Genomic DNA, 14,655 nt, shown 5'->3' on the forward strand with positions numbered 1-14,655 from the left:
GACAGAAAGGTAGAGAGAGAGGGAAAGAGAGAGACAGACAGTGTTAGATGTGAGAGAGAGAACTTGAAGAGCAGAGAGAGAGAGAGATAGACAGAAAGGTAGAGAGAGAGTGAAAGAGAGAGACAGACAGTGTTAGATGTGAGAGAGAGAACTTGAAGAGCAGAGAGAGAAAACAGTGTGAGGTCACACTGATCCTCGTCCTTTTCTACAGCACGACGGGGCTTCATGATTAAAGGTTTAACTTAAGACTGACTTCTACAAACCATGTGACTCATGAGTCCAAAAATAGGCTGCAACTACACACAAGAAATATATTCCATCTTAGATGATTTGGGCTTTTAATGCTCATTGTTTTTATTATTTGGTTGTTGTCTAATGCTTTGCCATTTATTTGGCTTTGTAAAAGCCCTCTAACCTCTGAGTGCAATGTGTTATACCAAAGCTGTCTTGATTTATCTCCAGCAATGTCTTAAAGTTTAAATGTTTAGTTTTGTGTTTTTAATGCATTTTATTAGAGATAGGACAGTGGATAGAGTTAGAAATCAGGGAGAGAGAGAGAGTGTGGGATGATAGCTACAGGTCAGGTTCGGACACCCGCTGGGAGGACTACAGCCTCCAAAAAGGGACTCCAAAACTTTCCTATTTTACTGTTTGACAAAGACTTATAGTCCAAAGTTTTGCCGTCTTTGTAGCTGAATGTGTGAGTGTATTATTCCACAGTGGACTCTGTTACTGTACATCTCTCTGCAGCAGAAACTGGAGACTCTACTGGCAGGAAACCAAACTTCTGCTTCTTGGTCGGCAACAGCAAAATATAGACAGGACAAACTGACTATGATTTATTCTGGCAGTGTCAGGTGTCCCTGGATAATTAATGCATGGCTTTGCTCTTACTTTATTAGAACATATTGCTTTTTTCTGCTGTGTAAAAAAATAAAGGGTCTGTTCTTTGCAGTGTAATAAAACGGACACTACTTAAACCCTGCAAGAGCAAAGAGGAAAAAGTTGAGGTTGTTGTTCTCTCCTCCGGTCCTTCTCTTTAAGATGTTCCACGGAGGAGAACTCAAACATCTAGGACTAAAACATTTTTCTGATGATGCTTTCATCATAACGCCCCGAGACGCTGGAACAGTCTGCTGGATGACCTGAGAGGAGACGGAAACATTTATACTTCTAAACGTAACCTAAGAACATAACGATTCAGTCTGGATTTTATGTTGGGTTGTATCATTTCATCATTGTAATATTTTCTATTGATTTTAATGTTATTATTTTATGTATCTTTAACTCTTCATCTTTACCTTTTTGATTATTTTAACTATTTATATTTTGTTATTTCTAACTCTTTATCTTTTTATTATTTGAATTACTTTTTTTGCTATGGTGTGCATTAGTCTCTACTTCTAAACCCGTTTTGTTTTGTCTGATGTTATGCTTATTCTGTCACTTTGAATAACATTTGACTTGTATGACGGTGCTAAATAAATAAAGTTTGATTTTCTGAGCGTGCTTACAGCCCAAACAGAAACAAGCTGTACCCATGGATGGATATGCATCCTTTAATCATGTTTACCTTTTAGGTAAAGTGTCCTCAGTGTTTAGTGTATGTTGGTATGACCGATACTGCTTTTCATTTTCTCTAAGATGACTGATATTGCCTTAGTATCAGTCAGTGAAGCAGCAATCAGGCATCACAGAGCCTGTAAATCAGAATGAATTGTAGGTATTCAGCAGAAAATGCCGTTTTTAGGGGAGGTCGAGTTACAATAAAACTTGTTCTCCATTGCTGTTTATGGAAGAGATAAACAACAAAGAAGAATCGACTTAACCAGCTGCTTTCTGAAGAAACTTTTTGTTGCAAGTGCTGGAGAGGCGGTGGATATATGAAGCCAAGAGTCGGACCAGGCAAAGCTTTATGATTAATAGTTCTCTTGTAAACTCAAGCTTTCCAAGAAAACAACGTCTGAATCAAAGATGTTGTCGTAAATTGGCCAAGGCCTCAGTGACGGCTATATGGGTGACATCATCCCCATGGATGATTTACTTTATGAGCTCTAGAGTTCAGCTGTAGTTCATGTCCACTGTCTAACATCATGTTGGTGTGCACGACTAAGGCGGCAGAGTATCTTTGACAATATCTTTTCTGAACAGTGTGTGAAAATGTCACGTTGCCTGGGGTTTGTAGCATGATGTCAAAGAAGGCACAATTTGTATGAAAAGAAAAGAAAAGGCAGAAAGTCTTAAATTATAGGACAAAGAAGAAAATAAATTAAACTTCAAATCCTAGTTGTAACAAAAGGTTTTTTTTGTTTTTTTTAAGATATCAAATACTTACACACAGATTTATCATTTAGGCTTCAATATGAAGAACTATTGTTTAGTAGGGTGAGATTAGATGGTTGACAAAAATACACTGATAACAAAAAAAGGCAGCATGCCAACAGCATTCTCTTCCTCTACACTCTGAGTCCAGATGTGATTAATAAGAGTGAGGGGTGAAGTGAGACTGTGTCAGGAGGAGAGCATGGGGACAGTCGTGCACGTGAGAGGAGGGATGAGGTGAGGGTGTGGGTTAAGGGATGGATGAAGTTGATGAGAAGTAAACACAGGGAGGAAACACTCATACACAGGAAGTATTTTTTCAACTTGAAGGACAGTGCAGAGACAGCTGTGACATACAGCCATGGTTAAATGACTGACGGTGCAGGAAAGTTTAACCAGATATAAGGACATATGAGGTTTGCTGCAGCTGTCGGGGGGGGGGTGCACAGGGTTGGTTGTTCCTCGAGGGAAGCCATAATGCTGGGGGTTGGGACAGTACGAGGGGGTGGGGGGGTGGGGGGGGACAATGGGAGTGAAGTATGGTACTACCTAGGGGAGCAGGGGTCTGGGCCGGGGGCAGCAGGGGGAGGATAAGCAGCTAGCAGGTGCCAATTGTCCTCCCCTGGGCTCCGCTGGGCTTTAACAGGGTCATATTCTGGGCCGACTGAACCCTCACCCTCTTCCATCTGAAGGACACAAGATGCTTACAGTGAGCCCCACTGGCTTTTCAAACAGCTCATCAGTCAGACGGGTCGACTGTCGGCAGGTCGGACGTCCATACGGCAACACAGCGGGTGAAGCCGGTCTGGTAACAAGCTGATCACATAGAAATATATCCACTGCGGCATATGGGTCAAAGAATAACCTATGATCACTAGATCCGCTGATTGAAAATTATTTGACCAAATTTGACAAATTTACAAAGATATTATTGAGCTTAATGATTTGCATGTTATTGATTTTTTAAACAACTCTGAACTTTGGCCTTGGTGGAGGTCGGCACTCTCCGTATGCCCCAGTGGTTTCACCGTTCTTTGGTAACTCTTAAGACATGAATGCTGCTACAACAGTGGATATGTTTCTCTGTGCTGCTTATTTACCTCCCAGCAGATTAACTAGTTGATTAGTAAGCAAGCTGTCAGTCAGTCAGTCAGTCAGTCAGTCAGTGAGCTAGTCCAGGCTCCTCTGTAAGGGGGGGGTTAGTTTATTAAAATACTGACCCTCACTTTACAGTCGAGACAACAAAAATGCTGGTATCTGTTTTAAAGCCCTTCAAGAGTGACCGTGAGAACAATCCTCAACAAAGCAAAAACAAATTAGAGCAAGTTTTTTGGCCTACAAAGCGAACAAGAACAGCTGCCTCATACTTTTTTTTTTTAAAACCAGGGCGCCGGAGTGCAGATGAGGTCTTATTCCCCCTGCGACAGATCTGAGCCTCGTTTTAATTGGGACTGGGAGATAATCATAAATCAGCGCTCGAGAAAGACGGGCATTAGTTGATCTGAGTCGGGTGATGAGGTCACTGGAGGAGGGCTTTAACTTTCTCACAGAAGCAGTCACAATTCAACACATTGGTGAGCAGGATGGTGTAAGCCTCGAAACTGAAGTAAAAAAAATCGAGCAACAAATGAGCAGGAGAAAGCTGCAGGAAAAGATGTCTCGAGGGGAAACTGATCCTTCTAGTGCAGATAAGAGCAAATCTGTTAGCATCCAAACCAATTAACCTGCTGGTGAATCTATCAGAGCTTCAGAGGAAGAAAAACAACAGAAAGCCCAGGAGAGCCCGTGGCTTCTGTTGTGATTACCTCCCTCTAATCTAATTAGGAAAAAAAAAAAAGAGAGAGAGACTTTGAATGACACTGGAATTATTTGATCAGAACAGAAAACTCCATTATACGTCACATTAGCATGTACGCATGCTCTGTTTTTGAACCTGGTAAGAGCATCTTGTGTAGTTCTACCGATTCAAACTCAATTTACTCAAACTGAGTACACAAGATCTGTTTTACATAATGTGCTTTTTGTCCTCCTTCAGACGGGCACTTTGTTTCTGCTCATTGATTTAATTGGAATATAAACTCAGTTTCCAGCGTTTTAGCTTCACCTTGCCAAAACTACTGCAAATAACCCCCCACCTGCTCATGAAGGTCGCAATGTTTGGATTTGGGTAAAATGGTATTTGAGGTGTGTCTACTGATATGAAATTGGGTGCTCAAAATGTCAAGAGTAAACAGCTTGTATAGTTTTGTCAACACCTCTCTAAAACAGTAAATGAGCGTTAAGATTTCATAAAGCACAGCCTGTTCATTTAAAACACATTGGTTTTGTGTAGAAACTAGAAATTAAAGGCTTTATATGTGATTTTTTGATCCAGCAGATGTCGCCCTTGAGCTCCAGCATGAAACCAAAACAACTTGCGCTGCATTGTTGTGTTAGCATGCTAATGCTAGCGATCTTTATTATGCTCGTATCTTCACACTGCATGTAAATTTACCTGAAATGAGCGTGATCTAGAAACACAGTTAAGCAGTGAGTACAGTATGTTATTCTTCTTTTCTCTAGTCCCTCAATTAAACATCTTTTATACACGAGGGGAGGAGTCAGCCGGCCGTCCGGGCGATGTAAACAAACTGAAGATAGGACTCTGAAAACTCTGATAACATCACAGACAGTGGGACTCGGGTGTTACACCCATTGTAGACAGTCATGACTCACAGAGTTATTTTCAGAGGATATACTTGATTTATATTATATTTAAGTGTGAAAAATCACATATAAAGACTTTAAGTGTGCTGCTAATAACTATAAATATAAAAAATATTTTTCAATACATAATAGCATTTCCCAGCAACAACTACAGAAGCATCAGGATTAGCATGCCATAGCACTGTACAGATAAAGCAATGCAAGCACTCCTCTATCTTTCTTGCTTGATACATTTCTGAAACACTGAATTGGCTATTCAATTCATTTCTGATTAATTGTCTTCAACTTAACCAAACAAAACAGTAGTACCCCTACACATGACACAAGCGTAATTCACATGATCTTCAAATGTTGCATAAGAGCATAATAAAAACTACAGGCTCGTGAATATTGTTCATGAGAACTAGACGGGGAAAAAGCTGTCCAGGATCAAGAATTCTTTACCCTTTGGTGTTGTTTCCCTTCAACAATAAGCTCATCCTACCGTTACTATTTTACCCCTTGTGGGCTGTTTAAGATCTGCACAAGATCCTCAAGTCATCAGTGAAAAAATAACCCAGCCGTCCATCATGCTCTTACAGGACAACAACATCATGCTGCTGTAGAAGACAGCACAGAGCAGTTCAAAGGGTCTATCATGCAGAGGGGTGAGGTGTTAAGTCTTGTTCTGTGGGTCGACTCTAACCATGCAGGCAAACAACTCCGAGGTGAGGAAGGTGTCGAGTGGTGAATACATTTAGAGGCAGTTTGGGGGGTTGGGTTCATGTCAAGAGGACAGACCATGCGACTCCATAAATGTGTCACTTCAACATGAGTGTGGCATACCAGACTGTGGTTGTATGACAAAACCACAGGCTGATGTCAGGAGCCTGACCCGATGCGCTGAATAGTCAGATGCAGGATGTCGCAGTCAGAACAGTGCCTCATAAATGACCACCTTGGCCCCCCCCTAATGAGGTCCCTGTGTCATACAATTGCGATCATATTAAAATGAGTGCAGAGGGAAGAGTATACACTAATTTTCAAGAAGATGTCAGCCTGATTGTACATTCATCCATTCATTCATCCAAAGGTTTGTTCATGCAGCGATGGAAGAAAAGGGCCATACAGTGACAGGCAGGAGGGGTGGAGGTCTCCCAAAACAAATGATCTTTGCCGGTCTCAAACTAAAAATGCAACACATGCAGAGGCTGGAATGCCTGATGTCACAATCTTATTATTAAACCCCGCCCTCGTCCCAATCATGGAGAATGCTGATTGGCTTGTCCAGTGCATGCAGTCACAGACATGAACACAAAAGAAACTGTTTTAACAATAACAACACACATCACAGGATCAGTGTACTGTCAGTGTTAGAAAGAGGCTCGGGTAGGACTAAGTCCGGACCTGGGAGAAAGAATAACCTGATTCTGAATCATTTTGAATTGGAGTGCTTGTTTCATAAAACAATGTTTCTACTTTTAAAAGCCTCGCCAATGTGATGTTGAGATTTACATTTTAACCCTGATATGGAAAATAATCTTAAGGGATGTATTGATACTGAAAAGCAAGTATTCAATAAAGTTTACAACTTTTTTTTAATATATGACATACAACTTTTAAAATGAAGTATCCTTTCCACAACAAGTAATTACCGTAGTGTTGAGTGAGGAATCAATTCATTTCAAATTTCCGAGGGACATCATATCTTGGGTAGCATTCATTAGCATAGTATTTTATTTATGGATTTATTACGTGCCATATTAGAGAACATATTGGTAAAGATGTTGACCTCAAACTACCTTCTTGTATCACTGAGTTACTAACTGAGTTACTGAACAGTGACATCTTTATGCCATTTCATTTGACCCATTTAAAAATGATTGCTTAAGGTGTTGATAAAGGTGAGAAAGCCAGCCCTTGTTGGTTTCTAAAAGTGTTTGTAATGTGTTTCCAAACTAACAGAAACGATATTGAATTGAAATGGAGAGAAAAAGAAGAGGCCAGTATAGATATTCGCTGACTTTTCACAGAAGTCTTCAGACGCATCCCCAGCAACTTTTGATGTAGAATTATTGCTTTTGAACAAGCACTCCTGAGAAACGTGTTTATTTCTGATGGATTTGTTTTCGATGTAATAAGAAGCTCAAGGTTGAATCAAGTCTCATCTCAACTACCTAATTTTGCCCAGCTGGCTCTTGGCTCTCGACAGAGGCTGCAGAGCGATGAAGTCATCACCTATCGCCACTCGGTTGGAATACATCTACACCGTGAGAATAAACAGGAAAAAGTGGAGGAAGAATATATACAGACACACAGAGAGGTTAGATTTCAAACCAAACAGAGCAGGACAAAGGTTAGAGCAGATTCAACAAACACACCATCGGATTGTTTTGTTTTTTTTCCTTGAGAAACAAGAGGAGAGTTTGAGAGGAGGAAAGTAGAAACAGTCTCACGCTGGATAAATCAATGCAGTATCAGCAGTGGTCTGCTCTGAGGTGACCATGCACACTGAGTCTCTGTTTATGTGTGTGTGCAGGATCAACAGTCAGGAAGTCAAGCTGTGTGTGTGTGTGTGTGTGTGTGTGTGTGTGTGTGTGTGTGCAACAGAACAGCATGCAGTTCCTGTAAAGACGTGGGTAACACAGAGAAAATAATGAACCACTTAAACAATGTGACCACAGAGAGCATTTCCCCCTCACCAGAGTTACGGTGACATTTCATTTATTTTTCTCCCTTCAGGCTTCTCTCGTATAACAGGAAATATAATTTCTATTTCTGTGGTACAGCCAGGTAGGAGGTGTAAGTCATACATCTTATACACTTCACACCAGACAGTTTAACTACTGGCATGTGTTTGACCTCCCCTGTGACCTTTCATCACGTTTCATGAGTTTTACTTTCCAGTCTGGGCCACCAGATATTAGAGAAAAAAAAACAAAACCAAGAATCTGGTTTTCATCCACTAAAATAATTGGTTCGATGAATACAACAAAGAAGAAGCTTGCGTCTAATTTGTCTTTGATTAAAGCGTCAAGACTGAACATTTCTATGCAGTACATCTTAAAGTGCTGATACTGGGTTGGTGTCGAATGAAGAAAAATACAGCAGACTGCAGAAACAGCCTTTGTTTATATTTTCCACAGCAAAGATTCACGATGACTGATACCTTCGACTGTAATGAGATTTTTTCATCCGAACACTTACACATGTACATGCCAGGATCGGAGAGACAGGACATACTGCCTTGTCCACAGGGGGCGCCAGAATCGAGAAAAACGTAAAGTTCCTCACAAGAGGTTCAAACTGAATGAACGCCTGCTGCCGTGAACGTTAGGGTTTCACAGGAACATTTCTCTGTGACTTTTGCATAAAATATTTGTTCTGTATTCATATCTTATCCTGCATCTCAGCTTTTTTTTTTTTTAAATCATGAAATAATCTCAACATAAAGGATATACTTTTGGTTTTTAGACGTTTAGCCGAAGTTAGCTAAAATAATCAAAGTTACAGCCTGTGGAGGTTTCGCTCTTACATGCAAGATTACCAAAAACTAGGTTCAATTTAAAGCAGGGTTAAGGAAAGACACATTAGAGAAAAACAAAACATAAGTCATTCTTAAAGTACTTACAGCAGCCTCGACATGCAGGCAAGTGAATCACTGGGAAAACGACTAAAACAGTCATTGAGGACTGATGTTAGCGACAGGCTACACTAAACATTGGAGTCAGGCCAACAGGAAAAAGTCTTGGTAGTAAACAGATAAATACTAAATGAGCCTCTTTAAATTCCATCTGATTTGGAATTGAATATCTGTACCTCTACTTTTTTTTACGATCCACTAGAGGAATGAATGGACCTCGTTATAAACATCCCCATCCTCTCTGATAAAACATTCTCCCTCCATGTGTTACCTGACTCTTCTGTGTGCTGGTGGGCTGCAGATGTCTGTAGAAGACCTTCTTCACCACATCAGGAAACAGGCAAGTTATGATGATGATGATGATGGCGAACCAGGCCGAACCGCTGGACAGCAGTTGCACGAAAACAAAGTACATGTCCTGGGTGTGAAGGAACGGCCTGGAGGGATTGGAAGGGAAGGGAGGACTCAGAATAAATAACCACTTCTGTACCTTTTTTTTTTTCTTATAAAACATGTAATGCATCATCAAATAACAACATGGTAACATAGAATCAGAACTGGTTAAGGTTGTTGGTTTAAGGCTGGGAAAACATCCAAAGCATTTCAAATCAAGCATGAAGGTGAGATTTCAAGACTATAGGATTCAGTATTTCACTTTCAAGTTTAGCTTTTTCAAGACAACCATAGCCAGAAATGCCCTCTCTCAGTGAACCTGCTAACCATTTACTTTCACAACTTAGGTTTAATTTTAGAGGTGTTCTGTCACACCTACAAATACGATTGAGTCGATGTAAGACCATAGCAAAAAACATTTTGTTTGAGTATGAAAGCTTTGAGAGTGTAAAGAGAAAGATCTGCTTCTTACCAAATAATGCCTCCATAGAAGAGGGAGAAGATGAAGTAGAAGGCGATTGAACCCCAGGTCACAAAATGGTTCATCCACGTCCAGAAATGAGTTTCTAAAGCAAGCTGGTGTTACACAAACACACACAGAGACACACACACACACACACACACACACAGCAGGGGGAAAAGAACGCTAGTTATAAAACACTGCGATGGGAACAGGTGGAGCATCAATAAACTGCACCAATCTGTCCTCTTGCTGGTAAATAAACCTTGACCCCAACCTGGGAGAAATTGGCTTCTCATAATGACCACTGACATCATCCTAATACTTCACAACACACAACATACTGTATTTCAATCAATCAATCAAACTTTATTTATATAGCACCTTTCAGACAAATTAAATTGCAGTTCAAAGTGCTTTACAAGAGTGCAGAAAAGTTATTGACGAAAAAGTAGTTTATAAAAATCATTGAGAAAATCATTGAGAAACTAATGCACACCTATAAAAATGAAAAAATAAAATACGACATAAAAGCAATAAGATATTAAAATTAATACATAGAAGAATATTTAAAATTGTAGTCGGATAAAAAAGACAATACAATAATGTTAAGATAATACTTTCATACTGGGGTTGTGGCAATACAAATCTACAGCTAAAGTTAAGAATCCATGACAAATTACACAGATCTGAAAAGATGTGCTGATAATCATCGTGTTAAAATTTAAGCCAAAGAGGATTGGGTGTTATTTACCTTTAACGTGACTGTGATGACCATGACAGTAAATACCAGCGTTCCAAATGTCCAGTTTCCAAACATCTGTAAGAAGAGAAATCACTGTTGATAAAAATGTCAAGACATTTACATCGTGATATACATTTTTATCTAATTACCATTAATAGAAATATAACTAAGTGGTTATATCACTGTACGATGTTTATATTTGTCTTTGATAGGTTGAAATATTTTCTTCCGGTTGTCAAGTTTCAGAAAACGAATTAATACTTTGTTCCTCCTGTGATCATGAACATGATATCAGGTCATATCTCAAGTTTGTGACGTTTCTTTTGGGGGCATTTACAATAAATAATAGATACCAACAACATGCTGTTTTTGTTAATTACTGATAATAATGAAAGATTCCATAATTCTAAAGATTATAAATCATTAAATACTCAAGGTAAGCCATAATTGTGTATTAAAGTCGGGGGGGGGTGGGGGGGTTCAGACAAGGTGAGCTCGGTTGTGTTCGAGTTGAAGAACAGAGAGAAAACATCGAAAAAGGCAGCAACCTCCGTTAACAACCTGGGTGGTGTTACGATGCCTGTAATGAGACCTTGCCCTCCGACTGTGTAACAACCGTCTGAAGCTCCACCAGCGCTACAAGAATCACTCTTCTTATAGGTTGAGAGCAGTGGGAGGGGGGGGGGGGGGGGGTATTGTTTTGTTGGCAGGCAATTCAGGACCCTGCTGGAGATCAAACACTGACAACCAACCATGAGAGGACTCATGATTCAAAGAGACAGTCAGGGTGAAAGCTATATATTTCATATCTGTCTCAAATAAAACAGGGTTTTCCTTTTATATTCTCGTGTTAGCCTTTGTATATAAAAACACTCGATTGTCTTTTTAATATTTAACAAGCATTCAGCTGTGCCCTCTTTTACAAATTGCTTTCAACTGAAAAGAAAAAATGTCAACATTTATCAAAATCCTTTCAATTGTGTTATTCTAACCGGTCATACATCATGAATCCTGAATCAAGTTAGTTGATGCCGAAGGGCTGTGAACAAAGTCTCACTGCATCTATCAGCCTATGAGACAAATGTTAAGTGTCAAACTGCACAAGGCTACATTCAAATATTATCTTTGAGTGCTCAGAAAAACAATCTACATATGAAATATTTCATTATAATCACTGTTAAAGGCTTTATATCAGATTATTTGATACAGCAGATGTCGCCCTTGAGCACCAGCATGAAACCAAAACAACTCGCGCTGCATTGTTGTGTTAGCATGCTAATGCTAGCGATCTTTATTATGCTCGTATCTTCACCCTGCATGTAAATTTACCTGAAATGAGCGTGATCTAGAAACACAGTTAAGCAGTGAGTACAGTATGTTATTCTTCTTTTCTCTAGTCCCTCAATTAAACAACTTTTATACACGAGGGGAGGAGTCAGCCGGCCGTCCGGGCGATGTAAACAAAGTGAAGATAGGACTCTGAAAACTCTGAAAACATCACAGACAGTGGGACTCGGGTGTTACACCCATTGCAGACAGTCATGACTCACAGAGTTATTTTCAGAGGATAGACTTGATTTATATTTAAGTGTGAAAAATCAGATATAAAGACTTTAAGATGAGAACACATTGGAAACGTGTGGAAGCAGTATGTTTGATGTTCAGGCTCAATCTGTTTGGATTTACATTTATCTTTGGCACATTCATATATTCAAGTGTGTTTGTGCCATTAAATGTTAACATTGGCTTTCTAAAAATGTATTTGAAGGTGAGGAAATAAGAGTATGAAGGCTCAATATATTCTAAGAATTTGAATGTTGAATGTTGAACAATTCTAATCTATTTACTCAATGGACTCATTCTACACACTGAGGTAACCTGTAAGGTCCATTCATTTATCAGATACATTTCTGGCGTTGTGGTCATGAATTTCTAGATTTTCTGGCTCTCGCTTCTCATTTGGTGACCCACTCCTCTGTTGAATTGTTGTTACTGCCATGTGAATGTAATTATCTAAATGCCTCTGTGACTGTGTTTATTTCCTTTAGATTGTCTTGGCTTCTTTCAAACACTCGATAGGCTGTGGAACTGAATTGCCCTTCTGGGAGTAATAAAGTTGTCTAAATCTGAATCTGGATAAATGGAGGATTCAAAATTGATTACAAGAATCATGTGGACTAAAGAGTTGTTGAATGTTTTATAACCGCCATCTTTCGGCATCTCGTTAAAGTCTTTAAAAAGAGGCGGAAAGTCTGTGTTTTATTTTGAATAGTTAAGGATGCCACTGAAGAAAAGGAGCCCAAATATAAACACACAACAGGGTACACATTTGAAACTGTAAACTGGTCCTCTCATTAAACCCCTAAGGAGACATGCATTCTGAGACTGAAGAGCAGACTCTTACCAGCTGCCTGTTAGCTCGCAAGATCTGAAGACATGCACAGCGTGAAGGCAGAAGAGGAAAACAGTAATCAACAAAAGAAAGAAGAAAAGGTCAAGCGAGAGGGTGCAATAAGAGTGAGTGCTTTTTTCAAATACCAAAACTTCAAACAGAGAGGAGGACAGCAGAGATATGCAGCAGGAAAAGAAAAGGAAACAGATTCGGCAAAGGACCGGAGACACAAAGATGTTAGTTACTCATGACCAAGGGAACGACACACATGCCGGCACAGCAATATACACAAACAGACCGAATAAAGACTGTTAGACAAAAAGACAGAATGGAAAGAGACTGAAGGAAAGGAGGTTTGATTAATGGAAGAAGTGAGGCCAGGCCCATCAATAACTCATTACCACACACACACACACACAGACTGCTTTTCTCTGCTTTCTTTCTAGCTAACCATCTAGCTCCTTAACATTTTTTCACTTTGCAAAAAACTCTCAGCAGTTAACTTTTGTCTTGTACAGAGTATAAAGATAGAGTACATCACACACACACACACCTGTCCATTCCCCATGAGTGTGGTGTCCTCTCCCATCAGTATGTAGGATCCGAAGAAGAAGACAAAGGCGTGACAGAAGCCCAGCAGAGTCCAGTACAGGAACGTCCGGAAAGACAGCAGAGAGTTCTTGCTGATGTCCCTGTAAGGTAAAAAAAATATATTTTAGGTGTTAGAGGATGTGTTTAATCCATCCAAGCAAACTTTAAGTTTCAATATGATAAAGAAAATCAATCGTCATTCATCAAGTGATTCTAAAAATGTTCCATACACTTGAAGTATTGTTTGAAATGTTGCAGAAAACTGTATTTTATTAAAGATTGAGTAACGATAATCTGGGTATTTCTGCCATCTATGCGTATTAGTGAATTAATATCAAAGCATATTGTTCAATATCAAATTGAACCGATTTCAACTTGTGACCCAAATAATCTAAATCCAATTGAATAGTGATGTTCTGGACAATACCTAGCCATATGAATGATAGTACCACAAAGTAGAGAGCCTATAAAAAAACTTCAGTTCTTATGTGATATTTTTGACCAAAGGGCAAAAGAGCAAAAAAAGAGAGAGAGCACCGTCTAAACTGCAGATACCTCGTCTATGTCGCTAACGTATTTATAGAAATGTACAGTGTGTAGAAGCTAACCTGCAATTATTTATAATAAAAACAAGAGTTTACCCAATATTTGGTTTTCAGACTTGTATTTTGTTGACGTGGTAACGAAACAGGTATCAATATTGTTAGATTTTTTTTTTTTTACTAGAATTATATCGAAGTACAACATTTTCAGTATTGAGACAACAACTCTACTATAGAGTCTGTGTAAGCCTACCTGTACAGGGCAGGTTTACTCTGCAGAATGTGTGGATGGACCAGCTGCTCAAACAGACTGTACACCAGGATGGGCAGCGATGTGAAGCAGATGTTGTAGAGTGTCAGATAAACACTGTCATACAGAGTCTGGGACGGGACAGAGACAGCATTTTACTCAACACCAACCTATGAGCTGAAATGATGAACCAAACTCCTATGACCTCATTTCAAAACAAAAGCTTAATCATCACAGTTACACAGAGGAGAAGGAATGGCAGGACCATAATCTGACACAAGACATATACATGTTTGAAAGTTTAAATTCTAAATGTGATTATGACAGTTTGAGAGGCCTGGTAACTTTAACAGACTCTATGAATAAAGCTAAAGTCAGAACAGAAACTAATTAAAGTTTGTTGAGCGTCAAATTAAAAATATTTCAGAAAGGAAATTTTATAAAGCAAAGAAAGAGAGACTGTGTAACACCACATGCACAAACAAATCATACAATGACACATGAGAGAGCGGAGAGAGCGGAGAGATAAATAGACTTACTTGTTGTGAAAACAAACAGAAGAACTGGTATAAAAACTGGGGCGTGATAAAACACACATTCTAGAAAAGACAGAGTGAACGAGAGAAACATTA

The 14,655-nt window shown here is 39.3% G+C and overlaps 1 protein-coding gene across 1 annotated transcript in view; it reads right to left on the minus strand.

Annotated features, from left to right (window-relative positions):
- atp11b (ATPase phospholipid transporting 11B) overlaps nucleotides 1-14,655 on the minus strand; it is a 58,657-nt gene that overhangs the window by 12,527 nt on the left and 31,475 nt on the right. Inside the window, exons 23-28 of the mRNA XM_061034547.1 lie at nucleotides 14,563-14,622; nucleotides 14,027-14,154; nucleotides 13,194-13,332; nucleotides 10,258-10,323; nucleotides 9,516-9,619; nucleotides 8,922-9,087 (exon numbers count right to left, since the gene is read on the minus strand). Of these exons, the coding sequence (XP_060890530.1) occupies nucleotides 8,922-9,087; nucleotides 9,516-9,619; nucleotides 10,258-10,323; nucleotides 13,194-13,332; nucleotides 14,027-14,154; nucleotides 14,563-14,622 (663 nt within the window). The remainder of the gene's footprint in view (nucleotides 1-8,921; nucleotides 9,088-9,515; nucleotides 9,620-10,257; nucleotides 10,324-13,193; nucleotides 13,333-14,026; nucleotides 14,155-14,562; nucleotides 14,623-14,655) is intronic.

The sequence above is a fragment of the Labrus mixtus genome, chromosome 3, assembly GCF_963584025.1.
Source record: "Labrus mixtus chromosome 3, fLabMix1.1, whole genome shotgun sequence".
Lineage (NCBI taxonomy): Eukaryota > Metazoa > Chordata > Actinopteri > Labriformes > Labridae > Labrus > Labrus mixtus.